Source organism: Camarhynchus parvulus, chromosome 1, assembly GCF_901933205.1.
Source record: "Camarhynchus parvulus chromosome 1, STF_HiC, whole genome shotgun sequence".
Taxonomy (NCBI): domain Eukaryota; kingdom Metazoa; phylum Chordata; class Aves; order Passeriformes; family Thraupidae; genus Camarhynchus; species Camarhynchus parvulus.
In genome coordinates, this window is record NC_044571.1 from 111,482,885 (window position 1) to 111,510,230 (window position 27,346).

General features: G+C 39.2%; 1 protein-coding gene across 3 annotated transcripts in view; it reads right to left on the minus strand.

Moving 5' to 3' along the window:
• Window positions 1-27,346, minus strand: part of EPHA6 (EPH receptor A6) — a 362,638-nt gene that overhangs the window by 19,820 nt on the left and 315,472 nt on the right. For all 3 annotated transcript variants that reach the window (XM_030945817.1, XM_030945801.1, XM_030945809.1), the window contains one exon: window positions 18,172-18,381. In XM_030945817.1, coding sequence (XP_030801677.1) covers window positions 18,172-18,381 — 210 coding nt within the window. The remainder of the gene's footprint in view (window positions 1-18,171; window positions 18,382-27,346) is intronic.

Genomic DNA, 27,346 nt, shown 5'->3' on the forward strand with positions numbered 1-27,346 from the left:
GCTCAATAACCTGAACTGAGAATGCATTGTGTGCACAGCATGTGCACTTATTACAGAGAATCTGGAATTCCTCCTTGAAATCTCCTGCTTGTTTGCTTTTTGGATTCATGCTTTGGAGCTCACAAGCATTGCAGCTGTCTCAGTTAGGCCTTTACTCTCTTCTCATCATCTCAGTTTGTTTGCAGGTGAAATATAAGCACATGGGTAACAGTGTCACTGGAAAAAAGTCAAGGATGTACATGTCAACAGCATTCTGAGGGAAAATAAAGTTAAAAAATATTTAAAAAGTTAATTTTAAAGGAAGTCATCTGAAGTGAGGTGTCCTTTGACGTGAAAGAATGTAACTGTAGATGGGTATCTGAAGCATCACAAGTCATGTTTTGTTGTTGGTTCTATGACTACATTCCTATATCTCTACTATGTTCATGGATATCTGTTGTGACCAAACATTTTGACAAAAGGAAATAATCAATTCTACTCTTAGTAAGTTTTAGTAAAGGAGAAAGCACTGTGTACTAATGAGAAGAATCTGTAAAAGTATTGCCCTGAGAGTGGGGGCTGACTCCTGGATGAGTGGAAGTCTTCTGTTTGCTCCACAGAGACACGACGCTATCTTGGAAAGATTTTAGTATCATATCTTTCATCAGCAATAAATAATTAACTTAGGAGAAAAAAAAGGAATAAAAGTGAATACTTTTATTCCTTTTTTTTCTCCATAGTCAATTATTCCCAGACTGCTGGGAATCATGCAAGTTTCACATCTAAATCAGCCCATGCTGCATAAAAATATGGTTTATATGCAAAGAAATGAACGTACAAGAGCAGTTTTCAGGCCAAGCAAGGGCTGCTTCACAACAAAGCTTCTCTGATGTTTCTATCTGGTGTAGTGACACAGTGGCAGTGTCCATAGGTCACTGCAGTGTGGCAGAATGCAAATTGTTGAATAATAGGATAACCATCTGTTGGATGATGAATAGTTTGGCACAGGAATGTGGCCAAGCCTTCCTGCAGATACCCACAGTCGCCCAGATCTCTGCCAGCTGCCTGAGCAAAGGGCACTGAACATCAAGCTGGTCTCTATGTCACGCTCATCTGCAGCTCACCAGAGCACAGCCCAGACTGATGAGCCTGATGGCAGCTCCAGTCACACCAGTGCCAAGGACAGTTTCATACTGGTGTTTATAATGTTGGCTTACAGACACTGAGGATCTGCTTCTGGCCTTTACAACAGTCACACTCCTTAGTATTGCACTTTCTGGACTTTTGTACATTTCCTGTATCTTGACATACTTTAATTTAGGCTGTTTGTGAATTGTGGAACTGGAATACCTTTTGTTCCATAAATAAGTTGGATTTACACCTTGTAATCCCCAGATGATATAAAACTTTGAGTTTTTCTGATGGTGCATTATACTAAATCATCATCTGACTGATGATAATATAATGGGAATAACATATTAACATAATTTATTATTCCTGTACCTTGCTCAGGGGACATTTTACTTTATCATATAATATGTCACCTCCATGACATATTACAGTAAGACATCATCAGAAGGAAGCATTTTGATGAAGTACTACTTGGATATCAAGGCCAGGTTGCATGGGGCTTGGAACAACCTGGGATAGTGGAAGGTGTCCCTGCCCATGGCAGGGGAGATTGTAGTTACAAGGTCTTTAAGGTCCCTTCCAACCCAAACCATTCTGTGATTCTATCACTATTCTATGAAATCAAACTTGCCACTGGTGCTAGACCACCTGTGGTTTATTTTATAATGACCCCCTCTAAGCAGTGGGAACTCTTGCATTGCCTTCATAAATTCACAACAAAGCTTCATCAAAGTAGCTGAAAATTGACCTTTTAGAGTGTCTCTACAAAAAAAAAAAAAAGAAATCCAGCACATTTATTTCACTAAAACAAAAAAAATTACTTCACTCAAAAAGTAAGGGTTTTTTAAAATCATTATTTTTAATTTAGAAACATTAATTTAGCAAAGGTAGATTTTCAAATGACAAAACTTCTTAAAGCCCAAATTTGCTAAGAGACAGCTATTTTAATAATTCTCAGCATTCAGGCACAGGTGCACGGCAGCCATGCTTACATGGAAACTTGCATTATATATTGGTGCAACTTCTGCAGGAAGCATCTTTTTGTGCTAGAAAATCATATGTACTGACAGTTCTTCTTTTTCAATCATGAGTTACACTTATATACTGAAAAATGAACATATGCATATATGAATATAAAGTTAGGAAATGGATTTCCAAATCTCTAGTGGACAAACAAAGAAATGCATTCCAACAGGAAGCACTAGCACAGCTGTGCCTGCAACATCTGAAGGCAAACTCTTTCAGGTAGAGTAAATCAAAAACATTCAGCAGAACTTAATGACATTTTAGGAAAATGCATTTTTCTACTCAGCCTCTAGACAGTTAACATCCTATTCTTTTGCTCCCACTTGATTTCTGCATAATGATCTTGTATACTTAAGGAAATTAAAGCCAAATGGCTTTGATAGCAACAAAGTTATGGAATACTAATGCATGGTTTTGATTTCTTGTTGTTAAAGTATTTTGTGTAAAGTACTAAAGTTCAACCTTATCTTCAAAATTTCTATCACTTGAAAAGAAACCAACCCAGAATGCTAATCAAGACAATAATTATTTTCACACTCACATCAAAGTAGGGTGTATTTTGTAACAAATGCATTCCTCGTTTGCTTGTTTTTGGTGTAGACTGGAAATTCCTGGAGCAGCCTGGTGATCATTCTCAGCAATTCCCAAGAAACAGTAAAAACCCACTGAAAGAACTGAAGGGAGAACTTGAATCTTTCAGAGGATGGGGATCATACTTTTACCCAGTAAAACAGCTCTATCAGGATGAAAAACCTTGCGGTAAACTCAGTGCCCAGTGATTTAACACCACCAAAAACAACACTGGAAAGAAGCCACCATTCCTTATCAGCAACTTCCAGAACATTACTTGATTTATTCCAGGTACCAGAGAACTGACTAATTACAACCTTAAGAATGTGCTCTGGGAAATTGATACAGATCAGTCCTCAATCCTTAAACTTCCACACCTTCTGCGATACTCTCTGAGACTCTCCCCATGACTACAGCATCAATAGCTCTGGGCCATGTATTCTTCTAACCAGTGAAAGGTAGATTAGGCTGCACTTTTGGCATAACTCAGCTTAATTTAAAAAAAAGACCACAACAAAGTAATGCCCTCTCTATCCCCAATCACAAAAGAGTTAATGAAAGCAATGAACAATCTTTTTTTCATGTGTATTGCTTTTTGCAATATACACAGTGTTTCCATGGACTAATGCCATAGCATTTTATTGCACGTTTGATCTTTTCTAGTGCTTCAAAATCTTTCAGTTGTGTAAGATTTTCGGCAGTGGAATACAGACAATTGCTGCTTCATTAAAAATGTATAGCAAAAATAAGCGTGAGTACGCTTAAATAATTTTGTTTATTTTGGCACTTGAGGGTTGAAAAGCTCAGTGTTGAAAATGCTTTCTTTAGATTCATGATAATCACAGCAAATGCACCATACAAAACCTCAAGTCAGATAAACAATCTTGTTTTTGTTTTGTTGCTCAATTGTCTTCACAATTCCCTAAAAGCCTATAAAGGTTTTTTTTTCAGGTATGCTGACCAATAATGATTTTTCCAAGCAGTGTAACCAAATCTGCAGAGCTGTTTTTCACGCTTCATATTTCATGTGCATTTCCAAAAACAAGAGGTGATTTTGCTGAAATGATTAAACATGAAAATGGTGCAGTTACACTGCTCAGGCATTTTGCTCCTCAGCATCTTTTACAGCTCCCAACCAACTACTCTCATGGCAAACCTCTGAAGAACCTGCTGTCTCCATTTCACACTGGGAAAAACAGAGACAAAAGTTGAGGACCATCAAATATTCTGAATACCTGCAACTCCCACTGGCAATAACTAGATTTCTGGATGCTCTCTGTTACTGAAACCAGGCTGTAAATGACTTACATGGTTAAAACAGCAAGGTAGAAGAGAAGAATCTCTGAAATAAAGTTTCAGCTTATGCAGTTGCTGCGTTCCTGGGTTGTGCCTTCATCAAACATGTGATAGATTTTTTACTTATATAAATAGAACGAAATAATGGTCTACTACTATGAATGCTTATGTGGATACCTTTCTCATTTGCAGTGTGTTCACTTCAGCAAAAAATCCACATACAGATTTTAAGGAGTGAAGTAGTTATAGGCGAAGCACTAATTTGGTATGGAAAATCACAATTATTCTCAGTATGCACCTCACCAGGAAAGGATAAACTATGTGACTCAACAAAAGGTATTACCTCTAACAATTCCACCTTGGAGAAATCTTTATAATGCTTACCAGTCCTGCATTATATTCCACATGCAATGGAGAAATGTTGCTGAAATCATTAAGCCACAGATACACATATAAACCTCTAGGCTGTTAAATAATGAATCATACTGACCATAATAAATCAAACCTGTTCCTCAGTGCAACACTGTGTTGCACGTCCCAAAGTACAGCAGTGTTGATCTCCTACCTCTGATTTTGTAAACACTACAAAACCAGCAGAATGGTATTCAAGCTCTAAGATCACACAATCTGTTCTATTTTCTTAATTTCTCTTTTTCTGCTATTCAGCTTGCACGCTAACTTTCATAATGGAAGTTCAGTTTTATATTTTAGGCTTGGATTTGTTTTGAGTCGTGTTTTTTTTGTGTGTGTGTCTGTGTTTTCTATTAAGTCTTATTCCTCATACCATTAATTTGATTAAACACACATCAGCAATATTAAGCTGCAGGAGGAAATTGTTGGGTTTCTTGTGTTGCTCTGGGGCTTGTCATCGAGCCAAACTCACAGATGTTCCAATGAACACACAGCATTTGGTCCATTTCTAGGATAAACATCAGAGTTTGCTTTATCCACACTGTCATGACCCTGGATAAGTAAGCAGCAAGATCAGCTAAGTCCCCTCATCTACTCTGTACTTTTGATAAGCTGACACAAAGCAGGGAGCAAAAGTGAAAGAGGCAGAATTAGGGAAAAGGGAAAAAAATTCATGTGATTTTCATGCCTCATCCCAGAAGATTTCTTTCTTTGAAGATCTGTTTATTGTTTTCCCTGTTGTGACAAGATACATATTTTCTTACAAACAACAAGGCAGGTAGAAGTAGGAAAAACTGTGAAATTATATTTAGCAGCTGGGTAGAAATGTGATGGCTCATAAGTGCATGAATAACCCTCCCTGAATCCTCACAGGGTCTCACCAACTTCTGTTGTGCTCCTGAAAGATCCTGGCCTATAAAAACTTAGTAAGACAGAAACCTGGGAATTGGTATTTTGAAGGACTCTGACATAAAGAAAACAACACATGTGCCTACAAGAAGGAATTGCTCATGAGCAATGAACAGCTTGGTCCATGGAGATGTCAGCAACACAGCAACTGCAAACAGAAACGTGTGATGCCAATGGGACCTGCAGGAACACTGAGCAGCTGGGAGGTGCCGTTCACATGGGCTATAAAACTGGTGTTGCACAGCTAGCAGCAAGAGCTGCGTGCATATTAGCTATGAAAAATAGCTTTTTTACCATCAAAAAATCTATCAAAGTATACGTCTCTCTAGCAGTAGGGTAAGATCTTGGGTGTAGAGAGGTAGGTTCCCCCATAAATGCCCATGCCAGACTAATCTCCCACAAAAAAAATTCTGGCCCCACTGGAAAACGTTCATTGTATTTTGAATTTGTATTTTGTATTTTGAACAAGTACTTTGAGGGGGAATTTTTAACAGACACATCTTTAAGGCTTTTTGTGAAAAGCACCAGTATTTCAGTGCCAGGATCACTCCAGCAGCTGAAGCTTCCCAAAAAAAGATAACTCAGAGTAAAATCACCCATTCTGACAAGTGAGATGCCAGCAGTTTGTGGGGCCCAGCCTGTGCGTCTGCTGTAATTAAATTTGCACACAAATTGAAGTGTGCAGTGTTGCTATTTCTCTTAATAGAACAGACCTTCTGGACAGAACTTTCAGACCCGGAGGTAGTCATCTCAATTTTGATGAATCTTTGGCATGCCACATCAATCTTTACTTAAAATTTTGTATGAGCTTTAGATATTTCTATTTTACTGCAGAGATTAGCAAAGAATATCCCATCATGTACAGCTGACTAATACAAATACTTTTTGCTACTTGTTATGTCACCCATCCAGTCAGGAGATGGAGCAATAATAGGCCTTTTTAGACCAGGAAAAAGGCAGCAATCCTGTAAGATGGATATTTTCATTTTTCTTTGGGTTTTTAGGTGAAAGCCCTGGGGGAGGCTCCAGGTTTCCTCCAGCTTTACTTCTGAGGCCCCTTTGCTTGGGCTGCCACTGACTCTGCTCAGGGAGGGACACAGAAGGGAAGATGTGGCAGGCAAGAGACAGCTTTGAAAAGTTTGTGATGATCTGGCAGCCAAACCTCAGAGAGGAAAGGAAGAATTTCCTAGAGATGAGAAGGCACAATTCATAAAGCCCCTGACTAAGCCTAACCTTCAAGCAAGATCTGCATTTTTCTGCCCAAACTTCTGGCTGACTCAGGGTCCTGTCACGAGCTTTTTGTCCTCAACTTCCAATAGGGGCTTAAAGCCCTGATGAAATTAAAATATTTAACCATGAAACCTGGTCTCTTCTGCAAGTCAAAATGACCCTTTAGATGATTCTGTCACCCACACATACCAATGGGACATTACTATTCTGTAGAATTAGTTATTGCCAAAAATATGTACAAGCCCCCTCACTATTCTCTCCTAACTAAGAAGCACATCTTATTTATGGTCCTATTTCTGACAGAAGCCAAATGTTCTGTATGCAATTGGAAAAAAACCCCACAAATATATTAAAACCTCAACAAATACTGAAGTTATGGATCCAAGCATATTTCTTTCAAGAAGAGTGTAGCAGATCTGCTAAACAATTTATGAGCATGACAGTTTCATGAACTTTTGGCAGCTCTCATTTAGAGAAGACTGAAAAGAAAGTCTGCACACACAGTGTGCATTCAATTCATTGAATAATTTACAGTGTATTGTGGTGTGGGGTTTTTTTCCCTTTTATTCTATAAACTGAGCAAATTTCAGAAGAAATACTGTGTAATGAAATATATTCCTTTTGTTAGTCACAGCTGTTAGGTGTATCTTTGTATTTGCTCCCTTTTTTCTATACCTGCTTTTGTTATGACACTGCTGTACCATGAAAAAACCCAGAATTTGATCAAGAGACCAAAGGAATTCCAGAAAGTTTTTCAATCTTTCTGATAAAAAAAAAGGTGACTAGTCCAAGAAAGTTATTGCTCACAAGAAATAATCCATTTATATGGTACAAAGTACACCTTCCTGTTTTAGTGTCAATACTCAGCATCAGCCTGTCTCCAGCACAAAGGAACAAGGGGCAGAGATGGAATCTTGAGAAGCAAACAGGCAAAGGCACAAGGCCAGACTCACTGCAAAAACAAGAGCAGAAATGCTGCTGGCTTACTCTAGTGTAGGTACCAGAGAAAGCCAAGAATTAATTCAATTAGCACCTGGAATAAAATTTCCATTTTAACCTGGCAATTCAATGCTCATCTCTGATCCTAAAGCCAAGGGCGACTGTGGCAATCCTGCTTCCATTCTTACCCAGAAGAGCTGGCTATAGGAATATTTTTTACATGACATATTAAACTGGAAATTCTGCAAAACAAAATTTTAGGGCTACACAGTTGAGCACAAAAAATAAATAAAAGAATTAAATGTGTGTAATTACACAGTGTTAATTAGAGATGCTGGAATAGGGATCCTTGACTCCCCTGGATGATTTGTAGGGGGCTCTATTGACTTCCCCCCCTTTTAACAACTCCAAATGTTTACTGAGTAAATCTAGACCAATAGATGATATATTCTTTCAATTTAGAACAACACAACTGAATCATTGTTACTCAAGACAGATACACACCAGCTCTCTCAACTTCTGGGAATGCATTTTCATCCCTAATCAGCACATTTGAAAAGTATCCTGAGTAAACCACAGCCCCAGAACAGGAGCTGTTTACTTTTAAAACACATTTGAATTACTTCACTCCTGTAATGAACTATACTAAACTTATTAGGAAAAGATTAGGCAGAGAGCTGTTCCTGAGAAAATACTATCAAAAATCAGAGCAAGGGAACAAAGACCAAATTAAACTTTATATCAAGAACATTTACTTAAAGATGTTGTTGAATACATGAATTGGCAACTTGAATTAATTATTCTAGCTTGTTAGAGAAAAAGCTGAAGACAGTCTCTTCACGTTAGGTACTTTCACTAAGCCAACAATTTCATTAATAGTTTGGTGAAAATTCAGTGATCAATTCAGAGAAATTGCGTTTAAGTATTAACACAATACAAAAGTGACACTACAATGATTATGCAAGGCTTATTCACTGATGAATGAATGAAACCAGGGCCAGGCTGGTGGACATCCCATGCTTCTCCAGGAAAAAATGACTATGAACAGCGTGTCTGCCTACATATTTAATCAATAGTACTGCTCCTGCAATTCTGGGAGTGTATCAGCACTGGAAAAGCCTCTCTGTGTTTAAAAATAAAATAAATTAATCTATAATCATGACATTGCTAAAGCAGCTGAAACAAGAGAATGGCTAAGTGTGGTGGTTGACTTGCAGGATTTAGTCATGAAATCAATATTTTCTTGGAGTTCACTCTGTGTTTTATAATGATGAATCTAAGGGAGGCTGTGTAAAGAGAGGCAAATATTTTATAATTGTTCCCAGCTTCCTCATTTTGGAGAAATGGTTCTAGCATGTTTTTCTTAGGCTACAACTGGTTGTTTACCAAGTGTTCTTTTAGTGTACAGTGTACAGGCTGTGACAGCTACAGTGGGAGAAAGAGCTAAAGGTAATTGTTCATGCTGGATAACACCTTATCCACATTTAGGAGTATTCATTTCAGAAGTTCTGAAGATTTGGGAGTTATTTAGCCTGAGTAAGGATAAGCAAGATTCTAAGGAGATGTGCAACACATTCATGATGAGATTTACCCTAGAGCTTTTTTTTTTAAATAAAGAGTAGGGTGACTGCATTTTTATTCAAAAGGGTCCCTCAGATATGGATCTTCAAGAGGGAATTTAAATGAAAAGCAGAGTGCCTGATGGAAAAAAAAAAGAGATAGTTCCAGTTCCAGAGAGTCTGATATAAAACAAGATACAATGAAAAGAGGAAACAGAGGAAGCACTAATAGGTAATGCACTGAGTGAAGACAGAGGCAGATAAAAATTAGGGTAGAAATGAAAGCACAGTCAGTGATGTGGTGTTATGGAGGCGGATGATAAATCTCATCTCAAAATGCACTTCAGCTAATTTTAGAAAAACAATGAAAAATCATAACATTAAGCATGGTGAGAAGAAAACTAGATCTTCCATGTGGGTTCAAGTCTTTATACATCCTTCTTTATATCCAAATGCCACACATTTCTTTGTGAGGGCAGTTAAACATGTTCATCTAACGCCTTACTTGCAAACAAAACTATTTTGAGATAGTAGTGAATTTGAGTTTTTCAATGACTCAGTTTGCCAAATCTTTTACTCCACAAAACTGACCCTGGTCCTCACTGAATGAAATTCAGACATTTGAACTGGGAACCAAAAGCCTCATATGAAACAGGCAATGATATGAACCTGTGAAATATTTTATAGGAGACAACAAAAAGCCATGAGATTTCTTAAGAGTAAAAATTCTTTCTCCCCCCAAGCCCTCACAACTGAAAACAAAATTCCGTGGCTCTACAGCAGGAAAAAGTGGAACAAGAAGCCCAGAATATAAAATATAATTTCCTTTTCATGCACTAATACACACAGTTACTGCACATAGATTTTGGAATTACTTTAAATATTGTAAATATGAAGTTGTGCAGTTTTGTTTGTTTTTTTTTTTTAATATTCTCTTAATGAAGAGGTGCTTAATATTGGGAGGCACAAGAATCTGTGAGCCTTTAGGCTGAGGAGGATGCGGCCACAGTGAGGCAGTCAAGGACAAGATACCAGATTTGCCTCTGGAGCACTTGCAAAAGCGCGAGGAACAGATCAAATATTTTAGATACTAAGGGCAAAATCCCACAGTGCTTAGTCAGGCAAAACTCCTATCAGCCTCAACAGGAGTTTTGGCTGAGTGAGTACTGAGCAAAGACTGTGATGTCTGACCTAAATTTATCAGAGTCACACCGATCTAGCCCGTTTTTCAGCCAGATGAGCACCGTGCCGCAATATTCCTGCGACATTCTGCTTAAAGGGAAAACCAGAAACCACAAACTGTGAATCATCCTCCCCTCCCAACCCCCCCTTATAAAGAAGGGAAGAACTCACAGCTGGGCAAGAAGCTGCTATCCTGAAAGTCTGCCAAAGAGCAAGACTAAAAAAGAATGCAAGGAACTAAAAGTTTACCATTGCAAAGTTTTGATAATCTGATCGATAAGGAAAGTGCGCAAGTGAGATTCCCAAGTGCTTGTGTATGACTGAAGATAATCTAGCTTTCATTCTTGTAAGCAAACAGGCAACAGTGAAAAGCTTCTTTCTGTAGTTATCCTTTTGATTTAGGGCAAATCAAAATTCCTACATGGTCAGTGGAAATTCCTCTGGTTGATTTCACCGGAGATCAATTTAGGTGAATAACTAGGTCAGTCTTATTCCCAAGTTAACACTTCTATTACAGAAATATGAAAGTAGATTAAGTTTAACATGTGTCTAACTTGCTTCAGAAACTTCCTTCTGTAATTACAGAATCCCATTTACAACAACTTTGATATCATGTACAGGAGAAATATTAGAACTAGTATCAAAGTGAGCAGAAAAATTCATCAGCATGTGAGACGTGCATTTTTTTTACTTCCTTCTACTAGCTGAAGTGAATACCAAAATCTTGACACAACAGCAATCAGGCCACAGGTTCTCCCAGAAGAGATTATGAAACATCAGTACTGCATCTAAACACAAAAGCAAAAATTATACTAGGCTAGAACTCCCCCATTTCATATTTCACCGGATCTACCCTTTGACAGATCCTTTATACCAAGAGTAGTTGAGCAATGTGGAAAGATACTCCTTTGTTATCTGTGAACTCTTCCGTCATTAATGTATCCTAAACCCTCCCAGGTGTGCAATATTACCCAGAGAAGCGGGCAGAATCATAGAATCATTTAGTTTGGAAAACACCTCTAAGTTCATCAAGTCCCATCACTCATTACCCCATCACCACCGTGTTCATCACTAAAACACATCCCTAAGTACCACATCCACATGGTGACTCAACATCTCCATAATGCTGATATTTGCCCCCAAAAAGTCCCCACTTGCTCTCTTCACGTAAGTAAAAGAAGAAATGAATCTTGGTTTTCCCCAGACTTATGTTTTGAAGACTGGATATCAGAATTCCAGGATAAAATCAATTAGGGTTAAGTCCTTGCTAAATTAACAGAATTTGTTTTCTGTGTTACCATTTATTTTCATGGAACCTGAACATAAACAGCATCTCTGAAATTTTAATGCTTCTTTCTCATTTGATAAATATCATATTGATGACAGTCATTAAGAAACACAGGCCTAGCCAGTCACATGCAAATACAATGCAAGGTAATTCCTCAGGAACCAGCTAGAAAACGCTCCACCCCTTAAAAGACAGTGCAACCATATGTCAGATCTTTAGCACACAGGAATTCCCAACTCTGAAAAATAAACAGGATTCCATCACAATCTAGCAGCACTGCTGAGAATTTTCCATCTCTTCCAGGGTCATAACTCTTTGCTGTCCAGCTGACACAGCCAGCTCAGTGCAACACTCAGCACAGCAGGGGAAATGAGACAGAACCATAAATGACCTACAGCAGCTGAGGACACAGGATGAGCCTCCTCCTCTCCAAGCTCCTTCCACGTGAGCTTTGAAATATACACCTGAACTGTGCCTGAACAACTGACTGCTTTTAAACAACCAAGTCCAAGAGGCGGTTGGTTTTGTTTTTTTGGTTTTTTCTTTGACTAGAGTCAAGAATTCATTTAATTATACTCATGGACATTATACATCCTGCTGTGTAATATGTCAAGATTTAATTATGAAGCTTTACAAAAGCCTGGTGAAGCCAAGTGCTTCAAATTTTCAACCCAGAAGTTTTATATGCCTGTATGCAGAGTAGTTACATTTTACAGTGGTATTTAATGTGGCTCATAAATTCCCATTGAGAGTGGTACAGCAAATGAAAACGAAAAATCATCCAGATCTTATTTCCTTTCACCTAGCAATAACTAAATAAAGGAGTTAGAGCTGAGCTGTTTGGCTCACTGGAGCTGAATGGTTTTCTTTTCCCAGTAAATTTCTTACCTCTTGTAAGCACACAGTAAACAAATTTTATAATAGTTTCTTAACTCATCTTTGAAAGGTACCAGTAGTTTTTAATGAGAGAGAAAAAAAAAACCACCTACATGAATAAGCTACATTCTTTTTCAAGGCTTTCAAGAGATTGTCCTGCTTGTTCTATATATCAAAGTACCATAACCTATGGGAATTCCTGTCAGCTGACATGCCACTGACAGCAACTGCTTTGACCTTAATAGACTGCCTTGAAGCTCATTAAACAGTATATCAGGAGCTAGTGCAGGTGTGTTCCAGCACAGGAAAGGTATTTTATGATTTACTGCACCTTGGTCAATACAATGAATACTAAAACCCTAAGTGAACTGTGATAGTTCATTTGCAATAAACAAAACAGGCATTCAAGATTACATTCATTCACAGAATTAGCAACAGAACAATAACTTTGGTTTTATGCCAGTACACCTACTTTTTTACTCCTAAGTGTGGATGGTATTGTTCTGAGTGAATAAAGATCTCACTAAAAATGTATAAGCACGTTCTGCATGTTTACAATAGCTTCTTCAATTGTAGTTTGAAAATTACAATTCTCATTCAAAATTATAAATGCATGCAATCAAATCCCAGCTGTGTCTGAAATTAGATTAATATTCTGAAAATTGTTAGCTTTAAAAAAAATTCTATTAACAGTATGAGGAATTAACACCAAAATGACTGCTCATAGTATGCAGTGCATGTATTCACACACATAGAAGTGTACTGCTTATATTTATTGGGCTGGTTTCCAAGGAGAACAGTGTGCACAGATAATTTTTCAAGGTTTTCATGCCCAGCTGAGAGATCAGTAACTCTGGTGCCTTGGTCAGCCCCATGTCTTTTCAGAAACACCACCTGTAGCTTTCTGAGATTCACAATCCTCCTTTAACTCTTCAGAAATTATTTGTGAGTGCACTGAGTTTTTCCACCTCCTCTGGCCTTGCACAGCTACTTAAGATTTGCTCAGAGATGTTCACTGCATCTTTGTATGGATTGAATACTGGCAAGTTTTGAATCTTACACCAAAGACAGACTTGAAACTCTTGACTATCTATGAGAGGAAAAAATGCAACCACCTTCAGGGTTAAATGCCACAAACAGATTCATCAATTATCTCCTAAGATGCAAAGATCCCTAAGAGCACCAGCACTACAGATCTGTAAGCAGTTCATTCTCAATCCTATGAAACATTTGTAAATAAAACCACTGAGAGATGTTCAGAGAGTCAAACTGAGAAATACCAAAAGCATATACATGTAGAGTTCAAAACTCAAATTTGAGGATATGAAAATGGGAGGAGGAGCCAGAGAGACAAAAAGCTGAAATCCAAGCTAAAAGAAAGGCAGAGCTTGCAAATCTTTAAAGGCAACATCCTTTAGATTGATTACACTACAATATATTCTTCTGATTTGATAGTAAATTGGATTACAATGAATGATGGATGTTGCTTTGAAAGCCACATTAGGAATGAAGTATAAAATACCACCTTTTTTACAGCCAAACTTGTGTTGAATTCATCTACATCATAATTTTGGGAATGAAAAAGTGAAATGCAAATTTCCAACTGTATTTCTCTGCCAAATCCATATTTGGAGTTCCTACTTGGAGTGGTGTGGAAGAAAAAAGCAGGGATGAGATTAAGTTTTATAATTGAATTCAATCATTAAGCTCCTTTTAAATTTCTGCACATCTAAATGCAAATTTGCATGCTTTTTTGTATGCATTCTCAAAACTCAAATGACTGTGGAAGTGAGTACTCACAGAAATGCAAAGTTTGACAAAACATGGAGAGAGTTTAATTTTACATTTATGTTTCATTCCTGTCCTGGGACCTTCCTCCTAAGGGTCTGCCTTTCTTGTGGTCTTTTATAGCCTGTTTGTTTCTATTACTAAATTTAAGGAGGGTTAAATAAACCAGAAAACCTCATGGATGAACTTGGGATCACAGCTGGATAAAAGCTGAAGAGAGAATTTGAAAATTAATGTTTCCAAATGTTTAAATTTTGTCACATATTTTCATCTTCAGGGGCTGCTACAAACAACAAAAATAAATAAAATTAATAGCAAGCACCACACCCTGCACTGAATGGCTGAGTATGGGATTTCTGTTACTTTTAAACACACAGTTATAAAAGTCTATTTTTGGCTTACAGTGTATTGTAGATAATTTTCAAGGAAAACACCCAACTCTACCATTCATTTTCTGACACCAGGACTAAGACAAAAAGGGAAAGGTAAAATAATCAGTTTCCTCTGAGCACTGACAGTGCTGTACAGGGAGATGTGAGGCTAAAATACTTCTCTTCAATATGCAGACCCATTCTGTGGATTTCTTGCAGTTACAGGTATGGGACTGTTATCAATAAAAATCTCTGTGGAGAGGAAACATGAATTCTAAAATCACCAGAGTCGTTGAGAGAACACTGAAAGTTTAACCTTCACATGTTGAAAACAGTATGGAACTGAAGAGATGATATAAAATCCTCCAGGAATACACATGGCCTGCTGTTGGGAAGATGCTCATGAGGGGGAAAAAGGTCAGTGCCAAAGTGATGGGCAGTGAGAGCTGCAGGAGGATTTGGCATCCACTGTGGGCTTCTTGTCCCTTCTGTTACCGTGAAAGCCTTCCCTGAGTCCTCCCCAGGCATTGTGACAAATCTTTCCTTCTTTGTGTCCCCACCCTATTTTGGTCAGAGTTGTGCTGAGTCCTTTTAAAACTGACAGGGTTTTTGACCTCCTGCTGAGTGTTCCTAGAGAGAAATCTGCTGGACTTGCTCAGGGGAACAAGACGCCAAGGATGGAGCTCATTGAAGACAAGAGCATCCCACAGAAACCTGGCTGTCCCAGTTCATACAGAGTGAGTGTGACACAGCACATGGACTGCAGCTGTCAGTCTGCCCTCAGGCATGAGGGAAGGACACTTCCCAAGGACCACAGGTGACAGGAAGAACTGGGCAGGCTCTGCCACAGTGACTAAAATAGTGTGTGAGGACACACTTGCAAGGATAGGAAAGATGGAGTTGAAGGGATAAGTGATTTGAAAAGCTTTCCATTTCCCTTATACCTCTTTGAACTCTTCCCATAATGGTACACAGTATTTTCCCACCTTAGTTTCAATGCTTTTTGATCTTTGGGGGGTTCATGGTCAAAACAGATTCACCTTGGATGCCTGGCTGCCACAGGGACCTGCCACTGCCATCAGCCTCTGTGCCATCCCCTCCTGCTGGACATGCTCTAGGTACCTGCCCAGCAGCATTTGGTAGTCCAGCACCTGGCTGCAGCCTTGGCAGGGTGGAACAGTGGCTCTGAGGCACTCCTGAGTTCTACACCTATGCCAGGCTCTCGTGTTTGGGTGAAAATGGAAACAGGGAGCATTTCAACAAAGCCTGTTCTACATTTCAAGGAAGTCCTTCAGCATAGATAAAGGAGAAAAGGAATATGTCATGGCACTGTTTGTTTTTTTCACAGCACAGCACATCCTGATTAAAAGCAGCTCTAGCCATGATGACCAGGACAGGCATTAACTACTCTGTAAAGCTAATTGTTCTGTGTTGGTATCCAGCAGAAAATTACAGGATAAATAATAGCTGAAAGCCTCCAATTCTCATCTGGTGTCTTCCCTGTACCTCACTGGAGAGGGGCTGCCTGGCCATTCCCAGTGCCTGGCACAGCTGGGGCCATTAGCCTGGGCTCAGAGCTGAGGGTGTCACTTGACTCCTGTCATGGGGCACTTGGTGCCAGCTGAGCTCCTCACAAGGGCCATTAGCCAGCCTCAGCCCTCATGTGAGAACCTGCTCAGCTGCAGCCATGTTCATCTTCCCTTTCAAGCCTCTTACTAAGAAGCAGTGGGAAGCAAAACAAGTTTTGAGAACTAAATGAAGGAAATTTCTGCTATAAAGTAAAATCTGGGGTCTTTTTTTTTCCCTAGCTGGCATATTAAAACCAGTAGAAAACTTTGCAAAGTGACTTGTTTTCCTCTAAGTCAGCTTACAGTTCTGTATAGAACTTCTAAGAAATGGAAGTTGCAGCAAAATTATCAGAACAGCTCTATTTTAGGCCTAAACTAAAAGTAAATATATATTCTACATAGATAAATATATAAGATCTAAAATCCCATTACAATATCTTAATTGAATTCAGTAGATGCGCCACAACACTTACTGCAGTACAGAGAAATTAGATGAGTTCCTTATTTTGGCCATACATCACTTTTTAAAGTGGAATAAAAAAAAGGGTAAAATAAATTATTTAATGTTCATTTCTCTTCTCTATTACAATTCTGTCACTGTGCCCTTCCATGGGAATATACAAATTCTGCACATTTTGTGAGAGTAGTAATGAGAACGCACTCTGCCTCTGAAATAGTTTTAGTTTAAATGATAGCGGTGAAAGCTACTAAAAAATCAGCTTGCAATTAACTCTTGTGATAATAATTGCATCTGAAATGCAGTTTGGTATCAGGAAAAATGGTGTATTGGGACTTGTCATTTGTCTTCTTCACGTTCAAGAATTTTTCACTTCACTGGAACCCCCCTACAACATCACAAACCAAAAAAAACCCACCCCCACTCCCCTCATCCAAATCCCATTTTCCAGTTTATTTGCATCACATAAGGAATTAAATATTAATAAACTGAGACCTAAACCATGCAAAGAAAGTACTACATGTCCTGCTAGAAGATAAACTTCAGTGAAATAAAATTAAAATTCTAATTTATGAATGCAAGGCTTGCATTGGCAGTGTGCTTTCAACAGAAAAGCTGGTAAGATTCTCTCCTCTCCCATCTCTCTCTTTCACAAACATATCCTTGTAAAGGAACACAAATTGCCAGAAGAGGAAACAACATGGGAAAAGAGCCTCCACAGCCAACAAAACCACAAAGAATGAAAAAGGTCTCCCACTTATACTTGCACATTTGCTTAAAATAAACTTTTGCCAAAGTTTATTAACACATCCCTTAGCCAAAAATCAAAACAACTTCCCTAAGCACTGCCACTGTGTTTGCTGAACCACATGACTTAGAAGGGAACAAAGCCAATTCCAACTGTTCTTCCTGTGGCACAGACAAATCTGAAACTGGAATAGTGTTGGAACCCAGGACATTCCTCTGGCTGCCCTGGAGGGCTTGAGACCCTGGCAAGGGGCTCAGAGACCTTGGCACAGGCTCAAAGACACCTGTGCCTTTGATTTTAACCCATGGAAAAATTACCAACTTTGTGTGAAGATTTACAAGCCACAAGGGCTTGAATAGAATGATAGTGAATTTATCACAGGGTGAAAAAGTAGAATTTTGGGGATTTAGAATGGGGGTTCAAGAGGCAAGATGGAGGAATCTGGGCATGTCCTGTCTTTCTTATTCTTGCCCTCCATCTTCTGCTGTGATGGTGACACTTCTGGATTGGTTTAGAGTAGAGACAGACTGTCTAACATAGGTGATAGGTATTTGGAAATTATTGTAAATAATGTACATGTAGTTCTAAGTATAAAAAACTAACACTGCCCAGAGGGCTGTCAGTGTGCCTCAACCCGACCTGCCAGACAGACTTCCACAGAGAAAGAATGTTTTAGATAAGAGAAAATAAATAACCTTGAGAACCAGAGACCCAACTTCTTCTTCGACTGCAGGGCTGTGAAAAAAGACTTTAATATCTCAGGAGCCATCCCAACAACACAAAACCCAAGAGAACAGAAGAGGCACCAGGCAATCAGCTGCCCAAATTAGATAAGAAACTCACACTTGTGGTGTAGGCAGCTTCGGGGTCGTCCTCCAGCACCCGTGACAGGCCAAAGTCAGAGACCTTGCACATGAGGTTGCTGTTGACCAGGATGTTGCGCGCCGCCAGGTCCCGGTGCACGTAGCCCATGTCCGACAGGTACTTCATGCCAGAGGCAATGCCCCGCAGCATTCCCACCAGCTGGATCACCGTGAAGTGCCCGTCGTGCTTCTGCAAGGGGACAAACAGTTCTGCTACTTCCCATTGTTTCATCCCAGAGAGACCAACCACAGCTCTGATTTAAAACACTTCTGCTGCACGAATTTTAGGAACTTATTGTGATTGCATTCAAAGGCTGCCCACTTGCGAGCTTGTTTTTTTTGAAGGACTTGAGTTGCTTGGCAGTGCATCCCATCCCATCTCTCACTGGGCAGCTTATCCCCCTTTCCTCCACATTTTCACACATTTCACAGTCTTCCTACTGACAACATTTAATTGCTTTCATACTTGGTTACTATGAACGCCTTCCCCCGACGCTATTTTTAGTACCAGAATGAGAAAGGACACAAATTTCTTCATCTATGGCCTCAGGAAACAAAGAACCCTCTTTTTGTTGTCTCAGCCTTGTCTGTCTCCATTGAGGTACTGCTGTTGAGGTACTCACTTTCATGGTATTTTTTGGGGAGGGTTTTTTTGTTAAAAAAAAAAAAAAACAAACCCAAAATAACCTGAAAAAAAATTTGGGGCTTTTGCTCACGCTGCCTGTGATCTAGTGATCTTTGAACACTAGATCAAATGGGGTGGCATTCAGGACTTCAGCTTTGCCAAAATTTTCCTGGCAGATGAAGGTCAAGCTGAGACCCATGAATGCAGTAAACTGCTTGACACCTTCTGAAATCTACTGTAAGTAAGAGTTGTGCCATTTACTGTGCTTGCCCAGCTCAGCAGCCTTGCTGGGCCTCAGTTTCTCCATCTGCAGCATCAAAATTAACACTTCTCTATGTCCTGCTTCCTGAATTATGTGGCAGTGGGGACCTGCGCATAAATGTGATTGCAGGCTCCCTGCCTTGTTTAGACCTGCCCTCTCTACCATTCACAGCAGACTGCTTGCAGGAGTATTTTTATAGTGACCTCAACTGGCAGACATTTAGCTTCTCATGGATTATTCAGTGACCCAAGGCTTTTTATGTTCACAGGAACAGCCAAACAAAAACAACTCCTGCAAACAAGTTAACCTTCCATTTGCTCTTTCAACACTTTTAGCATTGGGCTACAGACAAATAACAAGTTCTGACCAGCATTCAGGACACTTCTATCGCTTAGCTCATACATTTAAGCAAGATGCTTTCATAAGGGAGAAGCTTACAGGAAGTTCAGCAAATTCATTAGATTCAGCAAAGCAACAGGCTGAACTATGCTTAGCTTTATCCTTGGTCAGCAAAGTATTTCAGCATTCCCATAATGATTCAATGATTTGGAGCTTCTATCCAGCTAGTCAGGATATGAACATTAAAGACTGCAACAAAAGTCAGAAAGAAAATGGTAAAAGGAGAATACAAACACACCTTGTCAGCTAGATGACCTCCCTGCCTTATTATACTTCTCAGCAACACTTGTATTGAAGGAGCAGTGCCAAACACCACAGCCACCTCCCAAGAAAGCACATTTAATGACACTTCTTTGAAACCAGCTATTTACAATGGATTTAGAGCAATTTTTCCCTAACCCTAACCCATTCAAGCCCCTCTCTACCCCCACAACAAAGCACCAAACTAAACCAACCCCTCAATTCTCTAGATTTTACCTACTCCTTAACAGCTCAATTTTTTCAACAAACCTGAGTCATCTGTAGCACCTCCCTTAACCTTTTGTCTTCTTGGATTGCAAGCATTCACTCCTTCTCTTTTTAATTTCTGCTCTTTCAAATCTAGAAACTATGTTTGGCTGATTTTTCATAAACCATAACATTTTGTCTGCTCTTTCCAAGTCTCAGTACTTGCCTTACCAGTATAGCTGTAATGCCTGGCTTTAAAACAATCTCATGCTTTTGCTATTCTCTCTGTCATTCTTTCACGTTTTTTTTTTGGATTCTGCCTTGACACAAAAAGTTAAAGCTTCTTATCTTCACTGTTCAAGAAATGACAGACCTGCTAACGTACCAGCTGCAATTTTATTCCGCCCTCCTTCTCCCTCTGTATGTTTCTCAGAATCCTCTACTGCATCTGTTCTCCTCTCTCTTTTCTCATGCTTGGTTTTATATTTTTTCACTGCCAGCCTTGCAGTTGGACCAACTACATTTTTAGTGTCAGCAGAACAGTCTTTTCTCAATCAAGCCTCTTTGTAATCACTTCTGCATCAGTTTCCATGCCAGCTGTATCCCCTTACAATCCATAAACTTATCATTCAGTACATCAAAAATTTTTTGATGTAAGCTGATCGGGATACAGACTATGAGCTATATCTAACCTTTGGAAAATTCAGCTAGGTTGATGAAATTATAGCAGGTAGAATCTGACCTCATATTTTCAGCATTTTTCAAGCCCCCAGGTACAATCCTTTGGCAACTTTCCTCTATCTTGTTTCATTCACTTGGCATATAGGGAAATAAAACACTCATCTGACTGATATCATGGTTGTTACCCAGGGCTTCATTCAGATTCCCACAGCTTAGATTTGAAATATGTTTTTGATAGGATTCCCACTGGGCTATTAAGGGTGTTAATCAATACTGGCAGCAATTCAGACCTCAGTGGACTCACCACATTTATCCTATCATCCCATTAAATTTTAATCAAGCTTTGATGGCTTTTCTAAATAAACTTTTCTCAACAGCTGGGTATAGATGCAATATCTGAGTAGCTGCTCTTGCATTTATGCAGTCCTTAAAAATGCCCTGAAAAAATTATTTTTATTCAGCTACAGTTTGCTTTTAAGAACCTCATGTAAGTGAAATATTCTCCTCATGTCACAGACCTTTCAAGAGCACTAACTTATAATGGGCTGCTGAAGAGGTTCAGTTACTGTAGGGGAGGAAGTAGGATATCCAGAGTTACTCTCATTGCATTTTGCCCTCCAGCTTTCAGCCCCAGTGCCCCGTTTAGTGCTTTTCTTCAAGCCTGTGGAATTTTTCATCTTCAGAAGGTTTTTTCCATTTCACTACCCAGTAATCTTTTGGAGGTGAGACCACTGGATTTTTCTGTATTGTGTCTGGAGTTCCATCAATTCCAAAATCCACTTCCTTATGTGCCAAAGGACTCAGAACACTTTTAGGCCTTTATCCTCTGTGCAGGATTTACTACAGGTCTAAAAATTTTACTGCAGATTATTTAGATCTCATTTTAGATGGAGAACAGCACTGAAAATGGTGTGTGTGTGTCTAACTTAGATTATATTCACCACTGACACTTCCTACTGGTCACTGGGTGAAAGATGCAATTTTTGCTATGCATTTATTGTTACAGTTTTACTGTGCAAAGTAAATGGTGGGACTTTGTCAAGATATATCTTCCAAAATTCAAGTTGCAGCTTGGTATTTCTTGGAAGTGTAACTCATTCTTCAAACTATCATGTGTGTCAGACTAAAGTTTATATTTTTGGTACTAAATGAGGTCAGCTGATAATTTTCTCTTCATTCAACTGTTGACAGAGTTCCATGCAGACTTAATTATTATTAATAGATTCCATTAATTCAATTTCTAATTAGTTCATTTTAAATGCTAATGAGTGATCCTACACAGGGTGCAGAACAGCCCCACCCCATACTTCTTTCCATCCATATTCCATTCCCTCCACACAGGATGTAGCAGAAATTTCATGCAAATCATATTTCTCTGGCTGCTCACAAACATCTCATGTGGGAGAGTTTTAAAGCCTTACTGAAGCCAAAGTTTATGAGATCAACTGCTTCTCCCACAGCCACAAAGCCTGAGACCTGCTACAAAAGGAAACCAGATCTGTTTGACAGAATTAGCTCTTGACAAATCCATGTTGGCTCACACTTATCTCACTGTTATCTTTAAGATGCTTAGACTTTGTTTGATAATTTGTTCCAGAAATCCTACAGCAGTTGACATTAAGCTGACTGGCCTGTAATTTCTTGGCTTCTTTTTTCCTCTCTCCTAAAAGACATTCAAAATCCCTTCATTTAAAAGACACTGGCTGTGTTCTGATCTTCTGATTTCTCATTCTTGACAAATTCATAAAGAGCACACTGAGAGAGTCCACATTACCTTTCAAATGCCTTTTGCCTTCAAATACAAGACCATTTGTAAAAAATTTCTTGCTGCTCAGCACTAAGAATATCTACGGTATTTAATGTCTAAGTAAGAATATCTACATATTAAAAATACCCAGCATTTCTACAGTAAATTCCCACAACAGAATCAGAAATGCTGTTTCATACATCCTTTTAGGAGGGTAAAACATTGCTTGAAAACAAATACAGGCTCTGTAGCATCAGTGACACCATCTCAGTGCAATCTTAGGTCATTTAAATACAGGCTGCTTACAATTTCACTATTAAGGTAATGCAGGCTTTCAAATTCACTTTCTAATTGCTCAATCCAATTTTAGTGTAAAAAAAAAGAAAAAAGTATCAGCAGCTTCCAGGTTCCCAGTGCATGTTTTCTCTTTTACAGACTGATTTTTGAAAGCAAAATGCCACCTTTATCCTGCCAGGAAAGGAACGTGCCTCCAATAAATTCAAGTGCACATGAATGCTGTGTGGGAAAGCAAAAGAAGGAATATTAGTTATGAGCTCCAATGTTTTTGCCTCTATGAATGCAGATAAATAATAACAGGAACCATTAAACTTAGGAAAGGCCATCTGGCTTTTTTCCCCCCACAGCCTACTCTGTCTGGTGAGGCCACGTTAGATGGATATACAACACACACTTTACAACACTGTTCCACAGAATTTGCTGCAAGTGTTCATTTTTGTCTTCTCTCACTTTCCCCCCAAACTTGCTAAATGTGTCTGCCACAGCATCTAAACTGTAGCTGAAAAAAGGGTGAGTGTGATGGCAAAGCTGCTCTGAGAATAACTTCATAACGATTACTGCAAGACACAGCAATATATCACAATATTTTCTCTGTCTAGTAACACTTATCTTAGCCTCTGCTAGGCCAGCCTTGAGGGATTAAAGCTGAATTCCAGGGTTTCATTTGCTGTACAGTCTGCTGCAGCTGGTGCTCCAAGGCAATTAAGCTTATTTCTTATAGACTCTTAGAAAGAAAAAAAAAAAGTGTGGCAGCATTTTCACTTGCTGTGCTTGCCTGTATATAAATCTAACTTTTTTCTACAAGTATTTTAATTTTCTGAAGTAAATGGAAATCCATCAGCACCAGTTTTGAGTAGGAAGAGGAGAATTACAATGGCAAATAGTAAAAATAAAGAAAGCAAGGTGGTGCTGTGATTACCCCAAGTAAATGCATGCCTTCCTTTTACAGCTCTGAGTTTCACAAAACTGGGGAAGACTGGAGCATCTTTCAAACTTAAATATCTCTGTCTATTCAGCACACCTTGGACACTGAACAGGAAACTACTCTGGCAGTCTGCAGCTGCAGAAATATACTGAAAGAAGTTCAGTATTCTGGTGATACTCTTTTTGCTTCATTTTATGTGATTCTGTGTAGCCAACCACGAACCTCCTCCAAAAGGCAGCTTCCAGACATGTTCCTTTTCTGTGTTTAAATCCATGCCCACACTGCCTGGTGCACGAGGAGGTGAGCACAGACCACAGCCAGCTCAGAGCTCTCCAGGAATCCTTCTTCCCAAGAAGCCACCTCACCTCCTAACCACCCTGTTCCTCTCCATGTGATGCTAAATCCAATTATTTTTGCCAAGAATGACCCCTTAAATGGAGCTGTGAGAACAAAATGGAGCAGATGAGATTTTAATCTCAATAGCCCTGTGAATCAGTGAGGCACAGGCTTGGAGAGTGGGCTGAGTGGGGGACGTTGTGTCGTGGAGAAAACCAACCTCAGGGAAAGGACTTTTTGTAGGAATTATTGCAATCATCTCATAGGCTTGGGTCCAACAGCCATCTCCAACCCACAGCAGGGCAAACTGCCAAAATGCTTGCTAAAAAGGTTTTGTGGGTTTTCAGCTTGTTTTTCTCTACTTTGTGGTTATTCTGCATCTCCCCTGGTTGTCTTTCTTGTCTCTTCCGCAGCCTGCATCCACAAGCCTGAGCAAACACATCTGACTGCAACTGCCCTGTCTAATCACTAACATCTTTCTATCAATACAGAGAGCTGCCTTTCTACCCTTCTTGCCTTTATTATTTGCCTCATATTCCTGCAGAATAAAGGATTGCTGAGATCTCCATGACACAGGCAGGTAAAACACAATGACAATGAGCCCCATCCAAAATACGTGTGTGAAGCTGCTAACAGGAAATTTTACCTGTGTCTCCTCAGTTCCCAATGGTTAGCCACTTTATTTCCAAGCACAGATTTCCTCTGTCTGGAAGCTGTTGGTGTAATGCTGGAAGAGGCTTCTAGCCCCTAAGGAAATGCTTAGCTGGAAACCCACATCCTTTTTCAGAGAAAACTCTCCAAGTGTTACCAGAAATGAAGCCACATGAACCCCATTTCTGGTCAAACAATTGTTTCATTAATGGCAAACTTCAGGTATACTTTTGTGGGATGATTAACCTAAATGTCTCCATTTTATGTGATAAAAAACTCCCAAAAAACACTACAAAAAACTAAGTTTCATCTCTTGTAAATGAGTTTTATATCATTGCAAAAATAATGCAGTATTTCTGAGGAAAATTCAGTGTCAAGTGTATCCAGCAATTTAGGATGTCTGATGAAGCACAATCACTGAAATTAATTACCATCATCTTACAAAATTAGTTCTAATTAGCTGATGCCTTCCCACTTCAGAATATCTCTGAAGCAGCTTCATATTGCAAATCCATGCCAATATTTTTTTACCCAAAAGCTCAACACTAGCAGCCAGCCTACAGGATCCTTTGTGGGTGGGGAAGACATAATTCAGCTGAGCTTGCTGTTAAATCCATACAAATAGCAGAAAGTGGGCACTGCTGGCTCTAAAGCAAGGAGTAAAGGTTTTTTAGATTTTAGGGGTGAGAGATTAAAGGGTAGAGAGAGGCTTCTGATTCGTGGCACAACCTGTACTGGCATGAAAGCAAATATCCCACCACAGCTGTGAGGAGGGTGATGGCAAATGGAATTCTTCCTCTGGAATACCCTCACGTGGCTCACTCACTTTGAATTTGTAAGACTGACCCATTTTTGCAGGCTTTTGGAGAAAGACAGATGGAGGGATGTGCTGGGGAATTTTTGCTGGTTGTGGTATGTAGGGAAATATTTCTTAAGGTAAGAAATGGACTTTTTTCCCCTCTGTGTAAAACCACTTTGCACTGGAACAATTGATTCCTTTAAATAATAAGAAAGACAGACTATGTGATAAGCCCTTCCAAATCCCACAACATTTGTTATAGTCACTGAACGCCTTTCATTAGGATTGCTAAAGATAAAGCCTCTCTGCTGCTTTGTATCTTCACAAAAGCTTTTAAAAATGTGGACTTATATCTGCAGGAAACAACTATTATTAATGAAGCAGCTGGATTTCTTTTTAAATAGGTTACTTTGCAGCCATTTGCTCTGGTAATTATAAACAGAAATGCTGACATATATCTACACTGCTTTGGGATGTTGAATATTATCTAAAGTACATTTAAAGAGCTTTTTAGAAGAATAACCCATATCAGAAGTATGAATTGAAGCTGTAAAATAATATATATGAAAAACAGCTGCAGAAATTATTAGCTCACATTTCCCCCCAGCAGTTCTGCTTCCAAATATATCTGATGCAATGTGAGAATCATTGCTCCACAGTAACATCATAATTCTGCTGATGCCACTTTCTATTAAAGTATCCTAGTAAGTATAACTGTTCTGATACATGAATGCATGTGAAATAAACCTGGAATGTAGATATCACACCAGAGCAGTTCAGAGAAAGGTAATTCTCTCTCATGAATTATTTCAGGACTTGGTTCTATTCTCTTCTATGAAATTCTCTATGCACATATACATGCATAGAACAATGTTTCAGGCCCAGACAAATCTTCCTGGGGCACTGCTGAAAAATCACAGAGCAGGAAAGCTGCAGGTACTCAAATCAGGGGCAGTTCCTGTGCTGCAGATGGACAGAAACATGAGCCAGAAAGGAAAGGGGAGTAATTTTTAAAAACTACCCAGTGTCCAAGACATAGATGATATCAAATGCTCCATAAAAATAACTTGATTTTGAGAAATCAGCAAATCATCACAGGAAACTGCTGGTATGTTTCTGACAACATAACAGATATCTGTCATGTGTCTTGACAACGGAAAATAAAAAATTATTTGGGAGAGCAGATGAGGAAGACAACAAAGAAATGTCAGAGAAAAATTACTATGGAATAATCCAGACCAAAAAGCAAAGAGAATCAGGGTCTGGAGGTATCTGTGGCAGTGGCTCTGCTGTACTCAGGGCTGTATCCCTTGCTCCAATAGCTCTTCTCTGGTGGCTTCCCCCCTTCCCAATAAGTATTGCCTTCATGACTTTCTCCACTCTCATGTAAATCTTTCTGAAGTGCTGGCTGATTTTCCCTCCTACTTATTCACTTTTTTCTCCAAGCAGCTCCTTCCTCCTGCTACCACAGAAGTGCCTTCAATCACCATTGCCAAGATTTTCATGCCAGTATTTCCACAGCCAGTATTTCCTTGGTGAACATCTCTCCTTTGGGACACCCTTTCAAACAGGTTCGCAAACCCACAGGCCCCTGACTCCCCACAAGCCCAGATTTACCATTCTGCAGGATGGAAATGACAGTGGGCTACTGAGGGCTGGTGTTTTCTAAAGACAAATCTGAGATACTTGACGTTAAAATTATTCACAGGTTCTTAGGTCAGTGGGTCTCTGGAGCATTGCCAGGGTTCTGTTAAAAATTGACTATTTTAGGATAAGTTTAGCTCACAGAGGGGGGTCATCCTTTCCTTTTACAGTTCTAAAAAGAATGAAATACAATTTTGCCAACACATTACTCACATTTTCTGTAGCCCTTCTTTAATGTTTACTAAGGACCTTTGGGGGTTAATTAATGCCAGGACAATTCACCCATGAACTGTTTTCTAATTCAATTTGTTAAATGCAAGTAGCCATAAATATTATAAATCA